Source organism: Dipodomys ordii, unplaced genomic scaffold (assembly GCF_000151885.1).
Source record: "Dipodomys ordii isolate 6190 unplaced genomic scaffold, Dord_2.0 Scaffold43, whole genome shotgun sequence".
NCBI classification, from domain to species: Eukaryota; Metazoa; Chordata; class Mammalia; order Rodentia; family Heteromyidae; genus Dipodomys; species Dipodomys ordii.
The window spans coordinates 4,544,380-4,571,438 of NW_012267259.1; the positions used below are offsets into that span (position 1 = coordinate 4,544,380).

General features: G+C 36.0%; 1 protein-coding gene across 1 annotated transcript in view; it reads left to right on the plus strand.

Moving 5' to 3' along the window:
* Dcc (DCC netrin 1 receptor) overlaps positions 1 to 27,059 on the plus strand; it is a 997,292-nt gene that overhangs the window by 794,888 nt on the left and 175,345 nt on the right. Inside the window, exon 13 of the mRNA XM_013018919.1 lies at positions 18,320 to 18,461. Coding sequence (XP_012874373.1) covers positions 18,320 to 18,461 — 142 coding nt within the window. The remainder of the gene's footprint in view (positions 1 to 18,319; positions 18,462 to 27,059) is intronic.

The following is a 27,059-nucleotide window of genomic DNA, read 5'->3' on the forward strand; positions in this document are numbered from 1 at the left end:
AGATGTTTTCATAATATCTAAACTTAAGTTAGAAAGCAAAAAACAACAGGTAATAGATTCAAGTCAAAAGTCAAAAGTAGAATATCAAAAGATGGCTTTTGGGTTATATTTCTCTCCCATTATTATAGTTTTTCTTTGAACCATAACAAAGAGACCAAGATGTATGGAAATCTTAAAAGTTCATATGTAGAATCTATACCAAAATATAATGAATGACAGATGTGTGAAATGGAGGGGACTTTTTAAGTAGGAGACCAGTGAAAGTTCAGAGCAAAGGGCATTAAATGTGATAGAAGTATTTTATATACATGTATCAAAATAGAATAAGGGCACCGGTTAAAAACTATTTTAAAGATTGGCACTGTAGATCAAGCTGGTACTCTTAGCTGCTTGGAGGGGAAAGATTTGGGAATTACAGTTTGAGATCATCCTGAGCATAAATAGTTCATGAGTAAACAGCTGGGTGTGGTGGTATGTACCCCTTATCCCAGTTACAAGGGAATGCACAATGGCCACCCCAAAGATATGGGAAACACAAGTAAAATGATCATAGCCCAGTCCAGCACAGCATAAACAGAGATCCTACTGTAAAAGTAGCCAACACAGGAAATGGCTGAGATCTGGCTCAAATAGTAAGATGGCTGCTTAGTCAGTGTGAAGATCTAAGTTACCTGTAAAGTCTATACACACACATATATATACATACATACATATATTTATATATATATATACATTGTTACTTAAATATATGGGATACATGTTTATTTATGTAAGATAAATATAGTTATTTATTTATTTTATTGTAATGTTGATATACGGAGCTGTTACAGTTGCATCAGTCAGGTAACCAGCAGGTTATTTTTTGAAGAGTGTCACCTCTTCTCTAATTTCCTCCCAGTGTTTTCCTTCCTGATGCCCCTCCCCTACAAGTTGTTTAGTCCATTTTCAGAATAGGGTCTACTGAGTCTTGCTGCTTCAGTTGTTCCTTGCTTGATACTTTGTATGCAAAGTAATGCTTCCTGAATCCTAGTGCGCTGCCCACAGATGGTATAGACCCAGCTGGCTTCACGGAGGACCTCTGGCCTGGTCACGTCAGAGCCAGGTACTTGCCTACTGTACCTGTACTTGCCTGCTCCTCCTGGGCACTGTGGACTCCATATTTTCTTAAAATACTCACTCCCCACTGCCTCAAATCATGCCAACTGACGTAAGCTGGTAGAAGTTACAAAGTCATGTTCAGAGTTCTTGCTGGAATTTATTTCAGTTTCGTTTAGATGATCATTCTCTCTCTCATTTTACACCCCTCGATTTTTTGTCTTCAAATTAAGACTCCTCAAAAGCCATCATCTCTTCTGTCTTGTCATTTCCTTCTTCCGTCCTCATTTCATGCTTGTCCCAAAATCAGACCCAAATAGTTTCCTGAATGTCATAGCATTGGACATGTTGTTAACAAGGACCAGACAGGTACTACAATTTGAAGTAAGATTTGAGTCAGTGAAATACCAGGCTCATTAACAATTATACTTATCAATGTAATAACTGTATACAGGAGTTCACCAGTATGGACCCTACATCTCTTCACCTTCCAAAACATGCTCCATGTGTGTAGGCTGGGACTGAATTTTTCTTCCTTTTGTTGTACAAGAATCATTAAGAAGAGTTGGAATCTCTAAGAATTTTCAGTAGATTTTTATTATGGCTCCTAAACAATCGAGCTCTTTGCAGATGCTTGAGGCTCTGTCTAAGAATACCTCAGTTTCTAGATGTCATCTGGTGAAACCCTTGAAGCAATGGAATGAGACTCTAGTGACGGTATGTACTGTTGTGATTGTAGCGGAGAGCTCAGTCCGCAGGGTTACCCTCATCCCCTTGTATGTACCACGTAGACAGAGCGTCACACCCTAAATGGAGGATGACAAACATTACAGTCAGACAATCTGGAGGCATGACTGGAGAGGCACAGCACCTTCTTAGCAAGCATAACACCCTCACTTCAAGCCTCAGTGCCATAGAAATATATCAAGAGAATCCTCGATGGAGTATACCCACAAACACACGGGTACACTGAGCAGTAGCAATGCATGGGGAATTTGGAGTGGAAAGCACAATCGAGTCCTTTATTATTCTATTTTTGTGTTGTAGTTGCTTCTTTTTATTTGTCATGTTTTTATATGTTTTATATGTAGTATGTAATTTATGCAGCACTTAAAGTTGTAAGGGCATCACCAAAATAAACTTGATAGCTTTATCACTTCTAAAAGAAAATTACCCCTTTCCCCTGCTCCAGCACCAACCACAGGGGATTTTTAATTTGCTCTCTATGTCTACAGACTTGTTATTCTGCATATTTCATATACATGGAATTATGTATTTTGTGGATTTGGGGTGAGTGGCATCTTTTACATAGAATGAAGTTTAGTGATAGAGGATCTCACATTAATACGCATTCTTTCTTCTGCCTGAGTACTATTCTGCTGTATGTACACAGATTCATCAGAAGAAGAACATTTGAGATGCTTCTATTATGAATATTTCTGTGATGAGCGTGTGTAAGTTCTAGGCACTAAGTGTTCAGTTCTCTTCACTCTGTACTTAGGAATGAATTGCTGGTGCAAAATCAATGTTATGTTTAATCTTCTGAAAAATTACCAGACTTTTTTTTCAAAGCTGCTATAAGTTACATTCCCACCAGCAATGTATAATGATTCTAATTTTCTCGTGTCCTCTAATATTTTTACTTAATTTTTTTTGGGGGGTCCGGTCGTGGGGCCTGAACTCTGGGCCTAGGCGCTGTCCCTCAGCTCTTCAGCTCAAGGCTAGCGCTCTATCACTTGAGCCACAGCGCCACTTCCAGCTTTTTTCTTTTTGCTTATGTGGTGCTGAGGAATCAAACCCAGGGCCTTGAGTATGCAAGGCAAGCGCTCTACCACTGAGCCATCTTCCCAGCCCCTACCTGATTTTTTTCATCGTAACTGTCCTCATGGTAGTTAAGTGGTATTTTACACTATTCTCATTTTATGTTTGAAGCTAGACTAATGGAGAAGTTGAAAAAGGAAAACATGATAAAAAAAAGTCATTTACACAAAGTATTCATTTGTCACAAAGGATTGTCAAAATCTTTCATAGGTAGTATCCCAAAACAATTTTTGAGATTTTCAATCCTCAAAACATTATATTGCAATTGTAGAAAACTGAATGTATCTTTTATCCAAGTTGGAAGAATGATAAGCCCTTCCAGGGTATAGATGTAATTATATTTTTCTCCAGGCCTTCCCTCAGTGTAGAAAAACAAAATCATATGGTAGTTTTTATACTAATGTTTTGGGAGTATTGTCTATTTTTAGGGTATATTCATTAAAGTTGTCTTAACTTTCTCTTCTAGAACAAAAAAAGCCCTGTAATAATTGTTAAAATACTTATTATTCCTTAAAAAATACTGTTTTTTGTTTGCTTTTTTGGTGGGTCGTGGGGCTTGAACTCTGGGCTTGGGCACTGTCCCTGAGCTCTTCAGCTCAAAGCGAGTGCTCTACCACTTGAGCCACAGTGTCACTTCCAGTTTTAGAGTGGTTTGTTGGAGATAAGAGTCTCTTGGACTTTCCTGCCTGGCCTGGCTTTGAACCGTGATCCTCAGATCTCAGCCTCCTGAGTAGCTAGGATACAGATGTGAGCCACTGGCGCCTGCCCAGTAAATCTATTTTGAGGATGAATGTTAACTAATCTAGCCCATTCAGAACAAATGACCAGCAGAACTTTTTATTTCTGGGGTGTGAATATTTAATAAGTTAGATTACAGGTGGGACTCTGTTCTTATCTGTGTTTTCCTAGGCCTTTTCCCTAATAACTCTTCTTTTGATATACAATAGCATATTCTGAATTCCTTCTCCCCCTACCAAGAGCATGCAAGTTAGTTGTATTCAAACAATTCTTGGACAGCTGCTGTGCCAGTGGAAGAAAAAAATTAAGTAAAAGCTACTAACATCACTTAAAATAAAAATATTTAAAGAAACATTTCATTGCATTGGCTTTCATCTCAACTGCAATTGTCTAATCATTTTAGAATTGTTTAATTCTTTTCCTTATAATCTAATGGTACTACTGCAGCTACCATTTTAAATAATCAGCCACAATTTGTAATCAGTAATTAAAATTATAGCCAACTACAGGTGCTGCTAATTGCTAATCAATTAGATGTATAATGATTGCATATCTGATTGAAATACTGATTGTAGTATTGATAATTACCCATGTTTTTGGTCAAATTGCACTACATTTTACTACTTAAATTGGACTTAGCTGTCAAAACTGTGTTACCAACTTGCTCTGTTGGTCCATTATCTGAACTTCTGTGGAGGATGGATCAAACCTTCATGGAAAAATGTAACTGAGACAAGTATTCAGAATTGATCAGACTGGCTGTTGAATGACTTGTGATTTTTAGGGGTTTTTTTCTTTTTTTTTTTTACTCACCTATCAAAAGGCCACATTCTTCAGAGAGTTTAGTAGATCTTGAAGTTTCTGGAATTGGCAAATTCTGGGGCCATTGTTCAGAAGTGCAGCTGTCATTGTACAAGGAGAGAATCCTGGTTTTACCAGGAGGCTGTGGTTGAGATCACTGTCAACTGCTGATCAGCTTTTAAAAATGTTAATTAATGTATTTACAGCAAAGTGATGGTTAGGATAGCTTCATGACAGATTGAGCTGACATTTGGCATACCTTTTCAGAAAGAGAAGTCATGTCCTTGTTGAAAGGACAAGTACATTTCACATGTGGAAATATTTTTAACTTTATCATCATACCTAAAAATAATTTTTACCTACTTTTTGTTGAAACACGGGAAAGTTAACAAGAATAAGCAAACTCTGGGCATTGAGCATGTAGTCATATACTTATCGAAGGTGCTAATTAGGAAACGGAAACTGTATATCCAGTTTCTAGGCCAATATGGGCCAGAAAATAAAAAGTTATAAAAAAAAGCCACAAGCTGGGCCTGGTGGCTCATGTCTACAGTCTACAATAGATTTATGTGGAAAACCAGTCTGAGGCTAGCCATAGGCTAAAATATGGTACTTTATCTAAAAAACAATTCAGGAAAACTGGACTATAGATAAGGCTCAAATATTTACGTAGCCAGGGTAAGACCTGAATTCAAACTCTAGTATTCCCCCTCAAAAAAGGAAAGAAATAATACCTTTGTGTAATATTATTTGTATTTTATGGTTTGTGAAATAGTATCAGTTTTCATTTACAGGCATCAATTCTAAATAGGAATCTAGACTTTAGTTTTTCAGAAGAAGACCAAAACAAAATGTATCTAGTTAACTGAATAGATCTAAGTATAGCCAAGATACCAATAGTGTCATCAAATCTATTGCTGTAAAAGTTTGTATTCTTCAAGCAGTGTTTTAAGTAAATATGAATATATTGGGCAGCATGCTGAGAATATAACAGACACTCAGGATGCTTAATGAATTAATGAATAAAGCAATAAATATAAATAGCAAGGTTCCCAAGTGCATTGATCCAAAGAAACTCAGTACTTAACAACCCTCCAAAAATAGTTTGTAAAATGTTTATTTTAAAATCATCAATACAAGCTGAGAGTGTAGAGGGAAAGGGGAAGAGTCCTCGCCTATAATCTGATTTGTCATGAGACTGAGACAGAATGACTGTCAATTCCAAGACAACCTGGGCTATGTAGCTAATTTGAGGCCAGCTGTGACTGCATAGCAAGACTCTTGGTAACCATAATAACTATAATAACAACAATATAACTTTGAAGCCACTATGCACCTCTTACTGGGCAAATATCCAGGTCTGACATGCAACAATACAGAAGATATTTCTATTGTGTATGGAAACTTACCTACTATGCATAAAAGGAATTTCCATGCATAGCCAGGAATTGGTGGCTCACACCTGTAATCAAAGCATAAGAAGGTTGAGATCCAAAGGACCAGGATTCAAGACTTTCCTGGGCAGAAAAGTCCACATAATCCATCTCCTAAATAACCAACTGAAGCAAGACAGATAGTGTGGCTCAAGTGGGTAAAACAGCAGCCATGAGGAAACAGTGCAACACCCTGAATTCTAAGCCCCAATAACCACAAGGAAAAGTGGGGGTGGGGAGAAGGAAAGAAGGAAAGAAAAGAGAGAGGTAGGCCAGGAAAGAGGGAGGAAGAGAAGAGGAAAGAAAGGAGGAGGGTCTTCCTGTACAGAATATTATCAGTTGAAGCAACTCTGGGAGGGAAAAAAACCCTACAACTTGGAAAGTTTTCCTGGAAATAGTTTCTTATTTAAAAATGGAAAATGTGTTCAGATTTGTGTTAATCCCAAAGAGAAGCTCTGACAATCGGAGCAAGTGTCATATTTTCATGCAAAATGTTGAAGTGGAAAATGTTAAGGACATGTTCTGTTTATCTGCGCAGTATGTCCTTTGTGAAAACATTGACTATGACATTGTTTTTAATACAGCAATTCTATGGACACCTGGGTATTTATGATCTGGCTAGATGGTGTACATTGTAAATTATGCTATGGGCTGCCTTCTGCACTACCTGAAGATTGAAATTGAAGAGAACAATTCCATTTACTTCATTTGTCAAAATGTCTCAAATCTCCATTCTAACAGAACATCTCTGCAAAACGCTTGGGTTTCTGGGAGCAGCCAAGCTGTTCAAATGAGTTATGTGAAGCTGACCTATAATCACACCTGACATTTGAAACTCAAATATTTTCCCTTATTTCTTCAACACAATTAAAATATTTAGTCTCACTTCATTTTAGGAGACATAAATAGCTATGTAAGTACTCTGTAATTACTGTACATTGTAACAAATGACCTCATAAATACTTTGTAATGTCCCATGTAATTACATGGTAAGTCTTGTCTTGGCTATGGCTGCCCTGAGATTGAAAGCCTGCTGGTTTCAGAGATTAATTACTTAGGGCCTAATTTGACACTTTGCATCAAGATATGCCTTTGTTAAATAGTCACTTCTGCTGCTTTTAGAAAGAAAATGATTACCTAACAAGCTCTCATTTCCTTATGTAATATCAGACCAGCTGTATGTCTTTAGGTCTGAATATTTACCATGCCTAAATTTTGTTGTACGTCAAAGCAAAAGCAGGGCATGGCTCTGTGCAGAATTAGGCTGATGTGCAATTATATTCCTTCCTTCAAACACGAGCTAGATATTGCTTTCTTACAGAAATTTTAAAGGCTCTGGTTCATTACTTTAAGTATATTTGGACTGTAAATTTTTGTAATAACTATAATATTTAGAGTCTAATATTTAGGAACTAGACTACTTGGGTTTCATCTTTTAAGAACCCAAGTTGAGATGCTCATTTTAATTCATTTTAATGAATTAATGTTGGAAAAAACCTTGAGTTCCAGCATTTTTATATCTTAAGTGAAAGACTTTGCACTTGGCATGAACAAACGTTTAAACTGTTTTTCTCTTTAAATCTTTGGGATAGTTACACATCTGGTGAAATCAATTTCCCCAGTTATATCATTCACCTTGTGCCTCAAATGATACGTTGCTTTCTATTTTACATAATAAACCAAAAGAAAAGAAGAAGCCAAAGGACACTATTTCCCTGCCGTAAATTATATATGGCCTATATCCTTACACCTTTCAAAAGTATGCTTTCACATATTGCTCCCCTGATATATTTCTATTCTGGCTTCCTTTCCTTTAGTGGCTTTATCAAGGCAATTATATTGCTTTTAATTTATTTAGAAAATAATGAACTGTCTGAGAAAGGATCTGGTGTTCTAAAGAGGTAATGGGTCTCCCAAACACAGCTCACTTCCAGGGAATGACTTGGACACTGGGGGTGGAGATAAAAATGTATTGATGCTGACAAATTCAGAGATGTATTACTGAGATTACTTTGTCATGAACCCTAGGGAAAAACCAAAAGTGCTTTATTATAATAGAATTTTGTTAAAATGGGAATACAGTACCTTCTAAAAATTACACTCCCCATTTTCAGGATCTAGGAGAAAACAATTCTGAGTACCTGAATATGCATACCCAATTATCAGATAAAGGCAATTTGATTTAAATTCTGAATTAAAATGAATAAATAAATGAAACTACTAGGCACATACCAACCCTTCCTCCATGTTCTTCTCTTTGCTTCCCTTGAGGATTTTTCTTCATGAACTTAAAAGCATTAGGTTGATTTTGTCTGGTTGTGCAAGAAAGCCTGGAAGCCAGGAAAATCTCATTGAATTTCTTCTGGTACTAGGAACTCTATATAGTTATGTGTTTGAGAATGGAATCCAACAAGATTTTGGTAATTAGGAGAGAAGATGGGGTTTCTGTAGGCAACTAATGAGACTATTGACCATGAAAAGACACCTCTTCATCTTTCACACTGAATGGACTTTTTGTTTTAGTGCTGGGGTTTGAATTCAGGGCCTCATACCCTCACTTGGTTCTTTTCATGTGTGTTCTGACATTTGAGGTACAACTTCTGGCTTTGTTTTCCCCATTGGTTAGTCCTTGGTATGATTCTTGGGTTTTGTCTGCTGAGAACCCTCTGAACTGAGATTCTCAAATCTCAGCTTCTTGAGCAGATAGAGTTATAGATTTGAGCCACTAGCACACAGCATACTGAATATATTTTGAGAGACAAAAGAATGCTGTTTGGAACAATGTTGTTATCTACTTGTGAGCGGAAGATGAGCTTAAAGGCAATCAGTTACAATTAGAATCACTAGTCCCTTTATTTGTAGGTTTGCAAAACCCAGTTGCGCAAGGCCAAAGTAACCCGATGCCTCAACTCTTTGAAAACTTCATTGTGTTTCCAGTGCCCTTCAATCCAACTCAAAAGTTATTCAAACCACTACTACAATTTCTATAAATTAAAAATTAAACAGTGATCTAAGACTTTATGTTTTGCAGTATTTTGCATTTCTTAATCTTTGTTTCATTGATCATCTCTCAACAAAAAAGTACAAGATAGATAAAATCCTGCAATATACAATTCATGCTGTTATGTAATTATTACTATGACAGCAAACTATTGAAAACCCACACAGAGAAAATATACTTTCTGCTCAATCATCTTGTTTTAAAATACCTTTTATTTACAGTATATTCTTCTTTTGCTAAAAGCAAACATCAGAACTCCTGTGAGATAGAATATTTGATGAGATTTACCAGACATAAATTAAATAGGTCCCATATATATTTCTATGCATATGTGCTTTTCTTAACATTAGGGGATTAATCTTTACATAATCACTAGTGTTTGTTCTATAGCAGAATGGGTATGGAAGTTGTTCCAGAATTCAATTAGTCCTAATCTCATCACTACAGTGGATGATCACTCATCTACTTCTCACTCTTTTCTTCCTAGACCCCATATCCTCACTTCTAAATAACACAAGAAACTCGTCTAAAAATGTTACTTTTTTTTTTTTTTTGGTCCGGTCGCGGGGCCTGAACTCTGGGCCTCGGCGCTGTCCCTCAGCTCTTCAGCTCAAGGCTAGCACTCTACCACTTGAGCCATAGCACCACTTCCGGCTTTTTTTCTTTTTGCTTATGTGGTGCTGAGGAATCAAACCCAGGGCCTCATGCGTACAAGCCAAGCGCTCTACCACTGAGCCACCTTCCCAGCCCTAAAAATGTTACTTTTAAAGCATATAAAATACGACTTAACAGATGACCAAATTGCCTGCCTATATGGGGTGCTTGTGATTCTGTGAATAGTGTTACAGTCAGGGCCTCACAGTAAGGATTTGGAAGCCTATTTGATTCTGATTTTCTGATTCAGGATTTCTGCACTGCTATAATGAAGTGAGCTGTTACTGTCTTTTTGTTACTCCATTTTTTTCTTGGAATCGTGAAGATTGAGCGCTAAGAATTTGACTAAAGGAGCAGAGAAATGTGGTGATGTGTCTGTTTTCTAACATCAATTTAAATGTAGCTCAGCTTATTTTAACTAAGAGACATAAAAATGTGATACAGAAGAAACAGCATATTCCAGATGACATTCTCACTGTGTATATTTATAGTTTTAAAAACTTGAGATGTGTTTTTGGGTGCATCTCTACAAGGCAGGTGCATGAAATTCATGGATGTGGACTTTCTGAGCTAGTGTTAGGGATGCATTACTATGCTAGGAGGAAAAAGGCCATTAGTAGCATTCACTATTAAAGAATGGTCCCTGTTGCTAAAGAAAGGGAGTGGCAGGTAACAGTAGTGCCTAATGGAACAGGTCAGAAAAAGATGAGGAGTCATTTCTGGTGAGGAAGCCAAGGGTCAGTACCATTTGCAGGATGGAGTAGGCAGAATGAAAAGTTTAAAGGGCTCTGCAGTGAGGTCTCAGATTCACAAGAATTACCAGCTGCTAGAGAACTCAGTCTCCTTTGTCTTAAAGATTAATCAAGGAAAGGAAACACTCATGAGGAGACCAGGTACTGTCCCTACCTCAACAAAACCCTGGATTGGCCCTGGGACCCAAGCCAAGTGGATTTGCAGTATGTGTGGAGGTTGAGCAGTCTTGAAGATTTCCTATGTTTGGTTTACCTTATAGCATCACAAGGGGCAGGCAACTTCAGACACTCTTTGCCTAGCATAGACAAAGTAGGTCTTACTCAATACCTAATAGTCGAATACATACTAGTAATAAGGATGATGAGGGTCCCAAAAGACAGACAATTGAATCCAAGTACAAATGAACAAATAGTTGTATTATTTCAGTCATGAAAGAGGCTCACTGGGGGTTTGCTTTCATTTTTCAGATAAAGCAATGTGTTCTGGCCTGAATTAGAACATGCCCATAAAACTTTATTGACTATCAAATATTATTTGATTTTTATATAAATATGTTTTTATGATAATGCAAATATTTTACTCAAACTGTATGTAGGCAGGCTGTACTCTGGCAATGTGTCATCCTGAAAGTGTTTACTAACATGACTACATGTCACCCTGAATAACAGTCACCTACAAGAACTCACGAATGTCAATTTTATTATTCTCCCATCTTCCTAACATTGTTTATTCACAAAAGATTATTTATTTATCATAGCAAAGTAAAAATACATCAATCCAAAAATAGCATATAAAAACAGGAGAAAATACAGATGATGAGAATTTTTGTTAACATTTTATAAAACCTGTACTTGGTTAGTATGAAAGTTTATAGATTTATGCAATGAAGAATTTAAGTGTGTTAAGTTTCTTGTAAAGAAACTTAAGAGGCAAAACACTTTCTGGAAGTTCTTAACAAGTTATTCATGCAATCAAGTTTGAAATACTGGTTGTCAGTAGACTGATTTCCATTCTGGCATCTATGGAATATTTATACAGTGGCTAGATAAACACCGGAATTTAAATATTAAATGCTGATATTTTATAATGACTATATTAAAAAGACAATTTACTGAAAGTTTTGCTATTGATATAACTTATTCTAATTAATATAAATATCACCATAGTCTCATTTTGTTCTATGATCTCTGTGTCTTGATACTGGGGCCTGGATTCTGCCCTTGAGTTTTCTATTCAAGGCAAGTGCTCTACCACGTGAGCCATATCTCCACTTCCTGCTTTATGGTGGTTAATTGGAGTCTCATGCTTTCCTGCCTAGGCTGGCTTTGAACCTTGATCCTCAGATCTCAGCCTTCTAAGTACCTAAGATTGCCAGTGTGAGCCATGAGTATCAGGCCCATTGGCTGTTTTTAAGAGGATTAATTTTCAGTCAGCCTTACTCCAGAAAATGCATTTTCATCTACTGAGTTATTTTATTTCTAAATCCTGATTCACTTTCATTGAGTTTTTTCAGCTTTATACTGAAAATGCAGTAAATCACCAAGTCTTTAGAAATCTGTCTGCAAAACCATCGAGGAGAACCTCTTTCTTTGTCTATATTCCTCTAATCTCCATCCTCTTCATGGGTGAAGGTTCTGTTGTCTATAATAAGAAATATGAACAGTACTCTTTATAGAGAAATATACTCAAGAACTCTTTTTTTTGGGGGGGGGTCCAGTCGTGGGGCCTGACCTCGGGGCTGGGCTCTGTCCCTCAGCTCTTCAGCTCAAGGCTAGCGCTCTACCACTTGAGCCACAGCGCCACTTCTGGCTTTTTTCTTTTTGCTTATGTAGTGCTGAGGAATTGAACCCAGGGCCTCATGCATGCAAGGCAAGCTCTCTGCCACAGAGCCACCTTCCCAGCCCCAGTCAAGAACTCTTCACAGAAGAATAAGCATTAAGAAAGTGGCATTCAATGTTGCATCTCTCTTACTGTTTCATTTCTCAGTTGGAAAAGTGCATAATTACTGGGTCAACAAAAAAAAATCATTTGGACCATGTTCTGGATATTGTGTATGGTCTTGCTTACTTCCGTCTTTCCTACTTTATTTCATTTTTGCTATTTTATTAGCTTACACTAGTGTACAAAATAAGCATCTGTAAATATAATACTTTCATACGTGTATACAACGTACTTGGATGTTTGCTCATTGCCTTCTCTTGTTCTCCTCCTTCCTTCAGGCGGTCTTGGCCAATCAACTAGACCCTCTTCTATTTTCAAATCTTTAAACATCTAAGTTCTACATATGAGAGAAACATGGATCATTTGTGTTTCTGAGTCTACCTATTTACCTAAAGAAGATGAATTTCAGTTTTACACATTTTCTTGCAAAGAACTCAATTCATTCTTCTTTTGGGCTGAATAAAACTCCATTCAATATATACACCATTGCCTTTATCTATTGACTTGTTAATGGGACTGTAGGCTGATTTTGCAACTTGGTTCTTTTGAATAGTTTCCCAATAAACAATGATTCAAATTATATTCCTAATATCCATTTCCATCTTACATCTTCATCAGAATTTGTTGTGTGTCAACAACGTGACATTGTAGGGTTGGGGAACTATTATCTATAGTTATAGTCTGGGCAATATACAAAATAAGTCTGAATTAGGTAAGAGGTAGCAGGAATTTAACTAAGAGGACAGCCAGAGAATGCAATGCAAATGCATTCACGGACATTTTTCAATATCATGAGAACTAGAAAATTCATTCTCTAAACTCCTTCATATAAGATTCATATAACCAAGAGTAATGAAAAGAAATATTGAACAGTCTCAAATCAATATCCATTTTGTTTAAGGATGTTTAGATTCCTTCTTTGTTCCAACCAAAGAACTCTTAGCTGTCACACGACCTGATTTCAAATGGTACTTTCAGACTCATTTCTATGGCAAGTTATTCACATAACACCATTTCTAAGGCTTCTTAGTGGAATAAATAAATATGTTTGGAGAAGACTTAAAGTGGGCTTGTCTTTACCTGAAGGTTACTGTAGAGAAAGCAAGACAAAATGTCAGTGTGCAATGATATATGTCAAGTTAAAAATAGAAGCTTATGAACTGTGGTTTTTCAGGAAAAACATTAGTTTTGGACTTGTCTTTGTTTTTCTTCTGTTTTCTCACTACATTTGTGCATCTACAAAAAAAAGTAATGGATTAATAAGAGCCATGGAAAGATAATTCTCTGTCACTGAGCTGAACAAGAATATCTCAGTACACAAGTTGACCCATTGGAACAATAACACTCACAAGACACTATGTTGAAAGTGAACTTTACAACTTGGGAGAATGGGGAGGAGTTGGGAGGTGGGGAGGGAAGGGATAATAGGAGAAAAACAAAAGAGGGGGTAACAATGCTCAACAAGAACTGTACTCGTTACCTTACTCGTGTAACTGTAACCCCTCTGTACAACATCTTTACAATAAAATAAAAATAACAAATAATATCTCAGTCGGAAAGAAATATGGACAAGTAAATCCTATCATTTAAATTAGAAAACTTCACCATCGTCCACTCCTAGCATTTTTGGTGCAGTTTTTTTTGGAAAAATAAATCAGATTATGGTTATTAAAGAAATCGAATAGGGTTTTGAGGATGTTAAATTATTGATTCTTCCTTTTTTCCTAACCTGAACAAAAAAGTGATATTAATTTGTTATTTAAGATAGGTGAAAGACTAATTTCTCCCTCACAAGTAATAAAAGGTCCAAAAGTTAACTCATAGCTACTAGAATTGATTTTTTTTCAAAATCAAAGGCCATGTGTTAAGTACTTTTAATAAAAATCATTACCAGGCTTGCCCTTAAAAGTGAGGTTGCTTCTTCAAAAGACTGCTCTCATAAGTGGAGATTTTAGTGGTATGGAAATGGAAATGAAATCTGATCATCTAAGCAGTGGTGCCGTAGGTCTCATATAGGAAATAAGATCTACCATTAAGAAAAGAAAATGGATGAGTGCTTTCATTTACTTCCCCAAAGAATGTAATCTGAGGTATCCAGCTGTCATCATCTGCAAAAGAAGACTAAAACGTTTGATGAAGGGAGTCCTTGCAAATAGATGAGATAGTATAAAAGACGTTCATAAACTTAGCTTCTACTCACAGATGAGGATGAATAAAAATGAGAAAAAGCTATTTCCAAAGATGAATAATAATCATTGAGGGGGCTCACCTCCTGGAGCATAGAGTGAATAATTGATTCTATTAATTAATTGCTACTAGTCATTGACAGGAAGGCATTGGCTATGCGGGAATCACTTATGCAATCACTGGAAATCATGAAATATGATAAAGGAAAATTATAGCCTGTCACAAACTATTACTCATGTAATCGTTAGTATAATTAAGATTGTCAACTGATTTACAATCATTTGGTAGCCATACTAAGCACAATTATTCTCCCCCTTGCAATACATACCTTGAGCTTGAGGCCACAGAGGTAACTCAGCAAAGCCATGACAAAACTTTTACTGGAATTTAGAAGGTTCTACCTCTTGATCTAAGGTTCAGCATTTACACTGGATTCATTTCATTTTGACTGTTAGGAGTTAATGAACTGTGATTTGAATATTTTGTTAATCCCAAGTACATATTTTTTATTGTGAAAATACCATACAGAGGGGTTACAATTGCATGGGCAAGGTAATGAGTACATTTTTTATCAAGCATTATTGGCCTCCTCCTTTGTTTCCCCTTCCCATCCCTTCCCATCTCCCCCATCCCCAGTTTTCCTCTCTCTCCCCCACCCCCGGCCAAAGTTGTAAAGCTCATTTTTCGGCATAACGTCTTGTACATCTCATTGTTGCCAAGGACATATTAAGAATAAACAATCACTAAATAAATTAGGTCCTCAACATCTTAAAATTCCTTTGGGAGACAATATGAAATAATAACTATATATGCATATATAAGTCAGGTTTGGACTAATAGCAGCTCAAAAATGTGCCTCTATCACTTACTGACTATGTATTTTTAGATTACTCAAGTACTGTGTGACCAATTTTCCTGACTGTATATGAACACAATTTAAAATTTAATTTAATTTTAATTAATAAAACAATTCATAGAATCATTGTGAGTACAAACTATAATTTATGGAGAATGTATAGACATTTGCCAGATCTATAATAGGTTACAAAGGACTAAAAAGCCCAAGCCCAGAGTTCAAGCCCAGGACCGACAAAAAAAAAAAAAGGACTAAAAAGTATTAAGAAATGTTTAATTTTTCACATGTAAAGTGATACACTCATGGATATACATATATGTGTATGTGCATGTATATGTGTTTATAAATTACATCAGTGGTGCCATGCTTTTCCAAATATGCACTAAAAACTTAAATAAGCTGGTCAATTTTATGCAATTAGATTACTGAAATTGTTAAAATTAACTTGATAAGTAATACAATTTGCATATTTGCATTTTATAAATTACGTATTTTCAGTACTACTATTAAGCCTCATTATTTGCAAGTTTTTGCTAAAACTTGAAGTTCAAGGCCTTGAGTTAAAGCACTAGTACCACTAAAGAAAAATCTTTTTAAAAAGATAATAGTAAGTTGTCTAGGTACTTAGCAAGTAATATGCAACATTAGATGGTATTTATCTTCTTTTCCAAAGATTTATTGGATTATTTGTAGATAGTGTCTATTTTATATTAGATTAGGGAAAGTCCTGTCTTATCTTGGCGACTCTGCTACATGACTGGAAAAAGTCCAAAAGGCTGTGGGATGATTGTACTGAGAAATCAGGTCCATGATTTTGACATTCTCCTTTACACTCATTAATGTGTATTATGTGCACATTTGAAAAGCGTTAAATAGCACCACAGACATATAATAAAAATCAAGAGCCCTTTGCTTGTCCAGTTCCCCTTCCCTAAAAACATGAGACTTGATCATTTTTAGTTTTTTTTCTGTTTCTCTGGCACTTCACCGGAGTTTCTCAATAAGCAAGCAACTCCTGCTCATATCTCTTAGCTCATCAGTTTCATAGCTAGTTCTGACCATTCTATTTTCATGTCCCTGACCTTCTTCCTCTTCCTCTCCTCCTACCTTTCCTTCTCCTTTGCCTTCTTTGCAGGAAGTGTAAGTAAACTAGAGTGAATCTCCTTCCTCTGCCTCCTGAACTGCTGAGATTAAAAGTGTACGCAACAGCACAGAGCCTGTTTCATTGTTTCCTAACTTTAAAACTTGTTGGGAAGCCAAATAATCCTAGCTACTCAAAAGGCTGAGATTTGAGGAACTGGGTTCAAAGCCAGCCTGACTACAGGAAAGTCCATGAGACACTTACATCTAGAAAACCACCAAAAGCCAGAAATGGATCTTTGGCTCAAGCGGTAGACCACTCACTTAAGAAACTTTAGAGATAGTGCCCAGGCCCCTGAGTTCAAGACCTGGGATCAGCACCAAACAAACAAACATAAAAACACCTTGTCAAGAACCTGTTAACTGATGCATACATTCTTATTCTTGATTATAATTTATGTGAATTTTTTTTATCATTCTAGAAACATTTGTCCCCAAGCTCAAGCTCTAATATTTTGCCATGATATATACGTGTATATATGTATATGTATATATATATATGTATATATACAGAGAGAGAGATAGAAAGATGTAATTCTTTTTGTTAATTATGTGAAACATTATAGACAAGAGCCTCAAATTTGCAAGTTCTCCCAATTCTGCAAGAATTTTATTAGGAAGAAGGAAGATATTTTTGTTATTGTAGTTGTTAGTGTTCTACCTACTAGTTTTTCCTGTTTTTTTAAATTGACTTGTCATATTAGCAGAGGTTGGAAACCTTTAATTTATTAACTTTTTCTCAATTCCTTATATTTCCCTATCAAATTTTAGAAAGCTTATTTTCCTATATCTTTTCAAAAAGTTATTGAATTTGTAATTTATACAATCAAATTATAGCTTCTATAAACTTAAAAAATATTTCAGTATCTTGTATTTTTACTGAGGGTATTTTCTCTTTGTGTATATATGTATATATAAACACATATATACATGCACACATAGAAAGAGATATAAATATATAATTATATATTATACTTCATTTATATTTCTTACTAGAATTTCCTTCAGGTCTCATTACTTTTCTTGTGTACATTTTTCCTCTAATTTTTATGCTAAATGCTTTCTAAATAGCGCTTATGAAGTGCTGATCTCACTGTTCCAGGATAGGTTGTGAATGCTTTCTCTAAGGAAATACCTATTCCCTGTGGATTTGGATTACTTAACAGGATTCATCCTGGAAAGCATCTATCTGATTGCTCTAGATGTTGGGTGGAAAAAGAAAACATGAATGACTTGTATCCTTGACCTAGTAACCCTTATGTATTTCTAGGCCTGTGGTCTGTCTCTGGGCAGGATTTTCACAGCACCAAGCTCCAGCTACTCCAGTCAGTCAGCAAGGTTTATCTAGGACAGCTCCCTGGCTGGGAACCTGGAGTTTACCAGATCCTCCTAATATAGCTTTAACTCCTTGTGACACCAGGCCACATTCTTACCCTCCAAGTTATGTAGGAAGTGACGATTGTTATTCATGTCTTTTTTTGGTTTGTTTTTTAATTCATATTTATTAAAAATGTTTCTATTTTAGCTTTTCCTTTTTCCTGAATCATCAAACCTCCCTCTGATTCATGGCTTGCTTCTATCTCTCTCAAATTGTGTTCTAACTCTTTGTCCATCAGATGACCCATTTGCAATGTTTTGCCATCCTTTGAGAAGGGTTTTAAGGAAGAGTTAGTAATGCATGCAATCAATCCTATAAATTGTATATGCTTTCTTAAAAGAAGACAAACATAAATAAGAGATGTTCTATGATAAGAATGGATTTAATCTGGTTCTGGCAGGGAAATCCATAATATTTCTTAATTCTCCTTTCTTCACACTTCTGTTTGGGCCCCTTCTTTGAATCTGTCTTCTTGCCCACTTTCTCACCAGGTATCTTAATATATGTTTACTATTTTACAGAGTATCAAAGTAAGCTGGCTTCCTCCTCCATCAGGAACACAAAATGGATTTATTACCGGCTATAAAATTCGACACAGAAAGACAACCCGCAGGGGTGAGGTGGAAACGCTGGAGCCAAACAACTTATGGTACCTGTTTACAGGTGAGTGTTCACGCACAGCACAGTCTGGCAAGGTTTTGATGAATTAAATGCTTCCAGGATGAAATACATTCTTACTTCATAGGAACATTGTTTGTTGTGTTTTTTTTCCTGGCAGATGACATTTACTGGCATCAGCAATAATAAACTTTCCATTTTTATTTTTATTTATTTAATTTTGTCGGTCATGGGACTTGAACTCTGGGCCTGTATACTTTCCTTCAGCTCTTCAGCTCAAGGCAAGCACTCTACTACTTGAGCCACAGTGCCCCTTCCGGTTTTCTGGTGGTTAATTGGAGATTAGAGTCTCATGGACTTTTCTGCCCAGGCTGGCTTTGAACAGTGATCCTCAGATCTCAGCCTTCTAAGTAGCTAGGATTACAGGCATGAGCCAACAGAACCAGGCTAAACTTTCTATTTTTAACTTCATATGTTCTATAATGCTTTAGCTACATATTTTTTGTCTCAATCCTCATCTTCATAAAGGAATCGCACATTAAATGCTATCTATATTGCTTTCTCAGGATTGATGCTGCTCTAGTGCTTATTTAAATAACAACTTTCTAATATCCTCTAGTATCCTGACTTCAAGTTTAAGTTCACTTACTTCTCCTAACCCCAATGAACAGTTTTAGGATAACGTGAAAAATGATGGATTGAGGATACGGAAAGTAATTATTCTAATACCCATAAATATAGAAATCAGTCTACTCTCGAAATATTAGTCAAATTACACCTCAATTAAAATTCTTTTTTTTTTTTTGTCGGTCATGGGACCTGACCTCTGGGCCTGGGTGCTGTCCCTCAGCTCTGCAGCTCAAGGCTAGCACTCTACCACTTGAGCCACAGAGCTACTTCCAGCTTTTTCTGCTTATGTGGTGCTGAAGAATCGAACCCAGGGCCTCATGCATGTGAGGCAAGCGCTCTACCACTGAGCCATCTTCCCAGCTGGCAATTAAAATTCTTTATGAAACTGAGCCAAACTTTTATGAAAATAATATATATTTATATTTTGCAAAGTAACTAATAATTTGTTTCCTCAAATATTGGAATTTCCATTATAAGATCAGTTCAGTTTCCCTAAAGCAGACCTCGGCAATACTCTCAATACTCACACCTTTGAAGGTGAACCTATTAAAGTTTGAATGATCAAGCTGGAAAGTAAAGAGGGGAAGACGGGAATCAGACAAGAGTGGTATAGCTTCTGAGTTTTCAAGACCATATCCAGCTTGCTAAATATCCTGGGGTATCTTTTGAGAAGCCTCAGAAAATATTAGGTTTTACACTCTATGGCTGAACAGGAAGAGTGTGTGACTGTTCTTGTTTATCACTGGTCAAATTCTACTGAAATGTAGTTGGCTACTGTAGAATTTCAGGCAGGCCCCTGCCTACCAGAGCCTCTGGTGAGTGTGTGCAAGTGGCATTCTCTCTTGTTCATCATCAGTTTATGTGATGGTCACATGATCCTGCTAAGAGGAAGACTTAGAGTTCTACAATCCTATGAGTTACAGGAAGTATGGCTGGAGACTTGAGTCAGAAACAACACAGCAGTGGCTCATGACAGTGATTAGAAGGTGAAGCTGGGCAAATCAGGGATGACACACACACATTGGCTTCCTAATAATAGAAAAACTGTTAACTCATGTAACTTACTATATCTGATGGATAAACTATCGCTGCAAAAGAGGAAATAAAGGACTAAATACTCAGGAAAAATTACTTGGGAATAATAATTGTCACATACACCTATGTACAGATTTTATAAACCTCTTGCTCAATGTGTAATCTGATATTTCAAATGGACCTGTGGGGTGTTTTGTTTTGTTTTGTTGCTTTTTTTGTTGTTTATTTGGAGGGGGAATCTATTTTTTTTAATTCTGATTTTTTTGTCCATAAAATTTAACATAGTGTTGAGAGTGCTCCAAGATAAATTAATTAAAAATTGCATTGCCTGTTTTAAATCCAGAAAATAATCTCCTAGGATAGTGTTATTGCATCTAAAAGAAAAGTAAATCATTGTACTGTAGTATTTTTAAAGCTTTCAAAAAGGAACTAGAGGCATGATTCAAGTGGTAGAACAGTAGTCTTAATCAAAAAAGCCAAATGAGAGAGATCAAAACTATAAGTTCAAGCCCTAATACCAGCATACTAAATTAATTAATCAATTAATAATTAGTTCTTTAAAAAGCCAAGCTCCTAAGGTGATTTTCCTCTTCCTGTTGGGATAATAGGAAGAAGATAAAAAGTGAAGAGGCCAGACACAGGTGGCTCACGCCTATAATCCTAGTTACTCTGAGGATTGTAGCTCAAAGCCAGTCCTGGCAGGAAAATCCCTGAGACTCCTATCTCAAATTAACCACCTGAAAACTGGAAGTGGAGCTGGGGCTCAAAGTGGTGGAGTGCTAGCCTTGAATGAAAGAGGTCAGGGACAGTGCCTAGGTGTTGAGTTCAAGCCCCACCACTAACAACAACAACAAATGCTGTTTAGAGTACTTAGTATAGCATGTAGCTTATTTGAGTGAAATCATCCATTTTAAAAACAGTTCTAAAAATGAGTTAATGTAATTCCTAAAATAGAATATTGAATTAGGGATAAAGCTGAGGATAATTTAATAGGCCTCTGTTTCCCTCTATTCTCTCTCTCTGACAGAGATTTGAAGCCTTAAAATGGTCATTATTTTCCTTCCTCAAATGAAAACCACTAAAAAGGATAAAATAAACTAGGATTATAAAATGAGTAAAGGGTAAACATTATAATAGAAAAACTAAGGACTGGATCTTCAACTCACAGAACTATAAGTAGCCAATAAATATGATGAAATGTTCAATCCCACTGGTAAATAGAGAGATGCGAGTTAAAATGAATAAGCATTTTTCTTTGATTAAAGTAATAAAAGATAAAAATGAATGATAATACCATAGCCTAGAAAGCTGAAGTGCAAACTCTCATAAACTATTTTGGGATAGAATTTTCTACTGCTTTTCTAAAAAGACAAAACACACACACACACACGCATTAGGTTTATATTATATATACATTATATATATTATACATACATATATATTATACATACATATTATACATACATATATATTATAAATACATATAAATGTATTTGGGCATGTGTTTTCATTTTCTTTTTATTCATAAACATTCTATACAGTTTTCCAACTTCTAGGATTTAACAAAGGGAAAAATGGTATTTTTGTAATATTTTAACCTAAATGTATGTTTATGGTAGTAGTATTTTTAGAGTGAAAAGTTTTTGAAAACCTAAACTTCCAATAAAAACCCCAGCTATAATAATATCATCAAACACTCTGCCTATTGTAACTGATACAGTAACACTATGTCAAATCCCATCTTAAATATTTAAAACGTATTACTAAGTGGTAAAATATTTGTGTGTGTGTATGTGAGAGAGAGAGAGAGAGAGAGAACAAGAGCAAGCATTAATCTTTTCACTGTTACACTGTATTTACTATTAAGTTGGCACAATGAATCAATACATTTTCACAGTTCAGGAGGCCAGAAATCTAGAAACAGGCATTAACAGGGTAGGAAGACTAAGGAAACCTCTCTGGCTGTTGCTAACAGTCCATGATGTTAACTTCACTTGCAGAAGCATTCCTCCAGTCTCCACCTCCACCTCGGTGGCGTTTCTCTCTACACAACTTCCTGTCCTCTCCTTTTTCATAAGGGCCCCAGGTCCTTGATATCAGCTCTACCCCAAATCCATAAAGAGTGGATCCTGAGATTCCCCAGCAAATTCCATGCAGACCTTGTTTCCAAGTGCAGTCATATTCTAAAGTTGCACTTATCCGTGGATTTTTGTAAGATGCAATTTACCTCAAAACAGATTCCTTTTATTAGTTCTTCAGCAACAGTCATGTTGCATCACAAGCCTCTAATACAATTTACTTATTTAAAAATTTTTGAAACCCTCAAGTCTACATTATTATTCATCTAAAATACATGGGACAATTAGAGCATCTATTCAACATGAGGTACCTATCACTACTCCCGCTCAATGTCATTCCATGCAAAGCAATGGGGTGAATTAATTAGCTTATTACCTAGAATGGCTCGCAAAGGCTCATTCCCATCTCTGTAGATTTGTAAAAATCTAATTTTTAACGTTGATACTTATGCTCACATGCTTCTTTATTTCAAGAGTTACAAAAAATGCATTTGGGGATGAACACTTAATCTAAGCAGCTGGATTTGTAACAATTCCAGATAATTATAGCAAAAGTCACAGATAATATTTTTCAATTAGAATAAAAGCCATAGGAACACAGTTAATGAGTATTGTTCTACTCTTAATTTTTTTTGTAAAATGTGGCTCGGCAAAGCTTCTGTCTTTATTTTATTCCAGGACTTGACTTCTAAAACATCTTTAACATTTCTAGATATCTTGGAAATATTTTTAAAAACAGTAGCACTCCTAGATATATATTAGTTATTGCAGATAAAGGAAACCATGGGACTTAATGTTTCTTTGGGTCTACCTTACTTCACTTAATATAATTTTTTCCAAGTCTTTCTATTTCCTAACAAATGGGGCAGTGTCATTCTTTCTGATGGAGGCATAGAATTCCAGTATGTGTGTGTGTGTATGTGTGTGTGTGTGTGTGTGTGTGTATACTATATATAGTATATATATATATATATACACACACATATATATGTATATATATATATACATATACACCACATTTTCTTGATCCATTCATCTACTGAGGGGCACCTGGATTGGTTCCATATCTTAGTTGTGTAAATAATGCTGCAATAAACATAGTTCTGCTGGTAGCTTTAGTATGGCCTTGTTTGTGATTGTTTGGGCAAGCAGAGGGGTTAAAAAAAAACAGCTATGTACATATGACCATATAAGCTGATGCTAAGCAAAATGATCCCCAAGATAAGGACACAAAAGATTTTATCTTTCTTGCTGTTCTTTTTAATGTACTTATTATGTTCTTTGTGATTTTTTTGTTTCTTTTGTATGTTCTTCTACCATGGTATAACCCTGTTTTCACTGTATTTGATTCTGATGTCCTGCATCTTGTATATACATTTTTCTAATTGGGGGAGGGGAAGGGAAATAACAAAATGCTGAAATAAGGATACAGGATGACCCATTGTAACAACAAGATGTTCAAGACACTATGCTGAAAATGAACTTTACAACTTTGGGGGTGAAGGAGTTAGGGAGGTGGGGAGGGATGGGATGTTAGGGGAAACAAAGGAGGGGGTAACGATGCTTGATAGGAAATGGACTCATGACCTTGCTCATGTAAGTGTAACTCCTCTGCACAGTATCATTACAATTAAAAAACAAAACATTAGCACTCAGCAAGTACTACATGCTGGGCAATTGGTTTAGTCTTTTCCCTGGTCACCATTACATTTTGTACTATATTGAAGTAATTGATTTCTATATAGATTTATAGCAATTTAAAATGAACAGAATTTGACCCAACATTTCCAGTTCCAGAAAAACACAAGGATATATTGATATGGCTGTGAGAAATGTATAAAGGCCTGAATGCTTTTGTGTATGATAATCAATCGCCAATTGTAAGGAATCAAACTGATTTTATATAGGTCTCTGTTACACAGGTGGCTTTTGTTTTATATGTGTTCATACCTACCTGGATAATGAAGCGGCTGCAATAATAAAAATATAGTAATTCAGAATGATAAAGAGGATTTTAAATCCCTGCCATCAGTTTTATTGTAGGAACATATGTCATCTAAATTTAAAGTACTGTTTTTAATTTCTGAGTGCTCTTCAGTAAAGGTTGTTTGAAAATGAATTTAAAAGCATTGTCATATTTTATGGACAATATAGAATAAGCATAAAGATAAACATGCATTGATATGTTATGGACTGAAAAATTGAAATGATAGCATAATTTTATAACATTCTCAGCATTAGGAAAGTAAAGGAAATAATGTTGCTTAACTAATATACCATCTCTTGCCATATCTAACAAATTAGAGAGTAAAAGAATTATAGAACTTAAAAGTTTCTTAGAATTAAGGATAGTCTGGACAGAGGTAATGTTTCAATAGAAGAATTTTTATAACAAAAAAAGTATTATTGTTATACAATATTTAATTTGTTTACTTATTTACTTACTTATTTATTTCTGGTGACACTTGGGTTTGAACTCATGGCCTTCTACTTGCTACAGACTCTACAACTATGCCTCTGGCCCTTTTTGGCTTTAGTTATTTCTCAGATAAATTCTTGTATTTTTGCCTTGGCTTTTCTTGTGTGTTTCCATAGTGCCTTATATCAGTTGCTGATATTCTACTTTAGAGCTAGCCTAGACTACTACACATGTAAAGAGAACAGCAGAGTCTCTAGAGCCCAGCTTAGGCTGGGGAGATGCATGACCTAATTTGTCTGTGCTTTATTAGTGTCATCTCTAAAATGGTAATAACTTCATATTGTGTAAGCAAATCAGCACATATCAGAAGTGCTAATGACACAAATCACTGCACACAATCACTGTAATGATGTTTGTTATCTCAGCATATATTTGAAGCTTGATTTTATGACTTGTGAGTGATGGGTCATTTGGTTTCCACAAGAATCATACAAGGTGGAAGTGTGCAGTGCTAAATCACCACTTCACATGAGAAATCGAGATAAAAAGAGCTTTGAGAACATCTAAGACTTCCCTGCTAGGTATCCCTCACAGAATCGAAGTGGAGATATCTTCAGTCTACAGTTCTCAAGGTGGTGTCCCAATTGCCTCTCTGAAAAGCCAAAATGCCTGGTTCTGCTTATCACAGTGTGTGATACTTACCTAGACAGAGGAAAAAGTCACAGATGTAATTCAACTGAGGAAGGATTGGTTGGGAAGACCCGGAATTTGGAATCCAGAGATAAATTTGATTTTTTTGAAAGATTCCCCCTGGATAAAGCCTAGGAACTATCTCTATGTAATGTTGTGGTAAAGTGAAATCTAAGAACATTTCTAAATATTAAACATTTTGTAAATGGCTTCCTCCCATTGGTTTCTCTTTCTAAAGGCATTCTTGATTCCTTGATTTAATTACAGTTCACTTTGTGGGCTGTCTAGCATTGCGTAGGCCATTTTACTTGACATTATTTAAGATGTCCTTTACTAGTGGGAGATTCTATATTCAGATTTTAACTTTTTTATATATAATCTGGGATTTCTATATGTTCATAGAAAAAGAAGTTCTATAGCTGAGATGTACAACAGAATAAAATACAAAATAAAGGTTTATATTAAAAGTAATGCATAGTAGGTGGGCAGCAGTGGCTCAGGCTTATAATCATAGCTACTCAGGGGGCTGCAATCTGAGGTTTAGAGTTTGAAACCCAGCCCAGGCAGGAAAATCTGTGAGATACTTATCTCCAACTAACAACCAAAAAGCCAGAAGTAGATCTGTGGCTCAAGTGGTAGAACACTAGCCTTGAACAAAAATGCTCAAGAACAATGCCCGTGCTCTGAGTTCAAATCTCTGGATCAGCACCAAAAAAATCCTTAATTAATTAAATAAATAAGCTATAATAGTTAAGAGAAATTTAGTAAGATATTCAGGGTGATATAGGTCACAATATGGAGCTCAAACTTCCCAGCCAATATGATAGAGAAGATACGATTCCTTCCCCCATTACATATGGTAAGCCAGCTAAGACTCCACTGGGAAGATAAGCATGAGATAGTAGATTGTCTCTATACTTCTGTGTATTGTTAAGCTGAAGTTATTAAGAGCTTCTGTGTTTAACTCAAAGCTAAATTACTGGCTGTCATATCCTAAACTCAATCCAAACATAGCAAATATTAATAGGAGAAATGTGCATAAGAATTTAAATAAATGATATTACAAATGGTAGTTTCTGTAAACAACTTGATTCAATGTTAAATGGGTAGAGAAAATAGAATTTGACATTAAAATTTTTCATTCATATAACAGAAATATTGCATGTGTTAAAATATCAGCCATGGTTAGATCAGAAAGAGTCAAGACAAAGAGAGAAGAGGGAGAGAGGGAAAAAGTGGGAGGAGAGTTAGAATCAAGAATTAGGTTAAGGCACAGGCTGGCATCTCCCAGGGTGGATGGGACATGGAGGAGCAGGTGCCTCCACTAGGGACTTAAAACTTTCCACTTTACTGGATCTGGCCCACGGCAGTATCCCTGACACTGTCTGCGAATGAACTTGAGTCCCATCTATAAAATACCTGCCCTGTCACCATCCTGACTAGTAACTAAATATCTAGATTCTGTAGAGCGGCCAAGTTGTCACTAACAGCCTTACAGTTCAGTCATTGCAAAGAGAATTGACATCATAGTCTACCCATTTTGAATAAAAATGAAATTAATATAGGCCTAACATAAAAGAATACATTAAACATTTCAGAACCAGTATGCAATTCATATGATGCAATGGTGAGGTGAATGCAGTGGTGAGGTGAATGTTTCTACCCTAAGTTCTCCATTAACCGGTTCAAGGTGTGTGTGTGTGTGTGTGTGTGTGTGTGTGTGTGTGTGTGTGTGTGTGTGTGTGTGTGTGTGCGCGCGCGCGCGCGCGTGCGCGTGCCAGTCTGGACTAG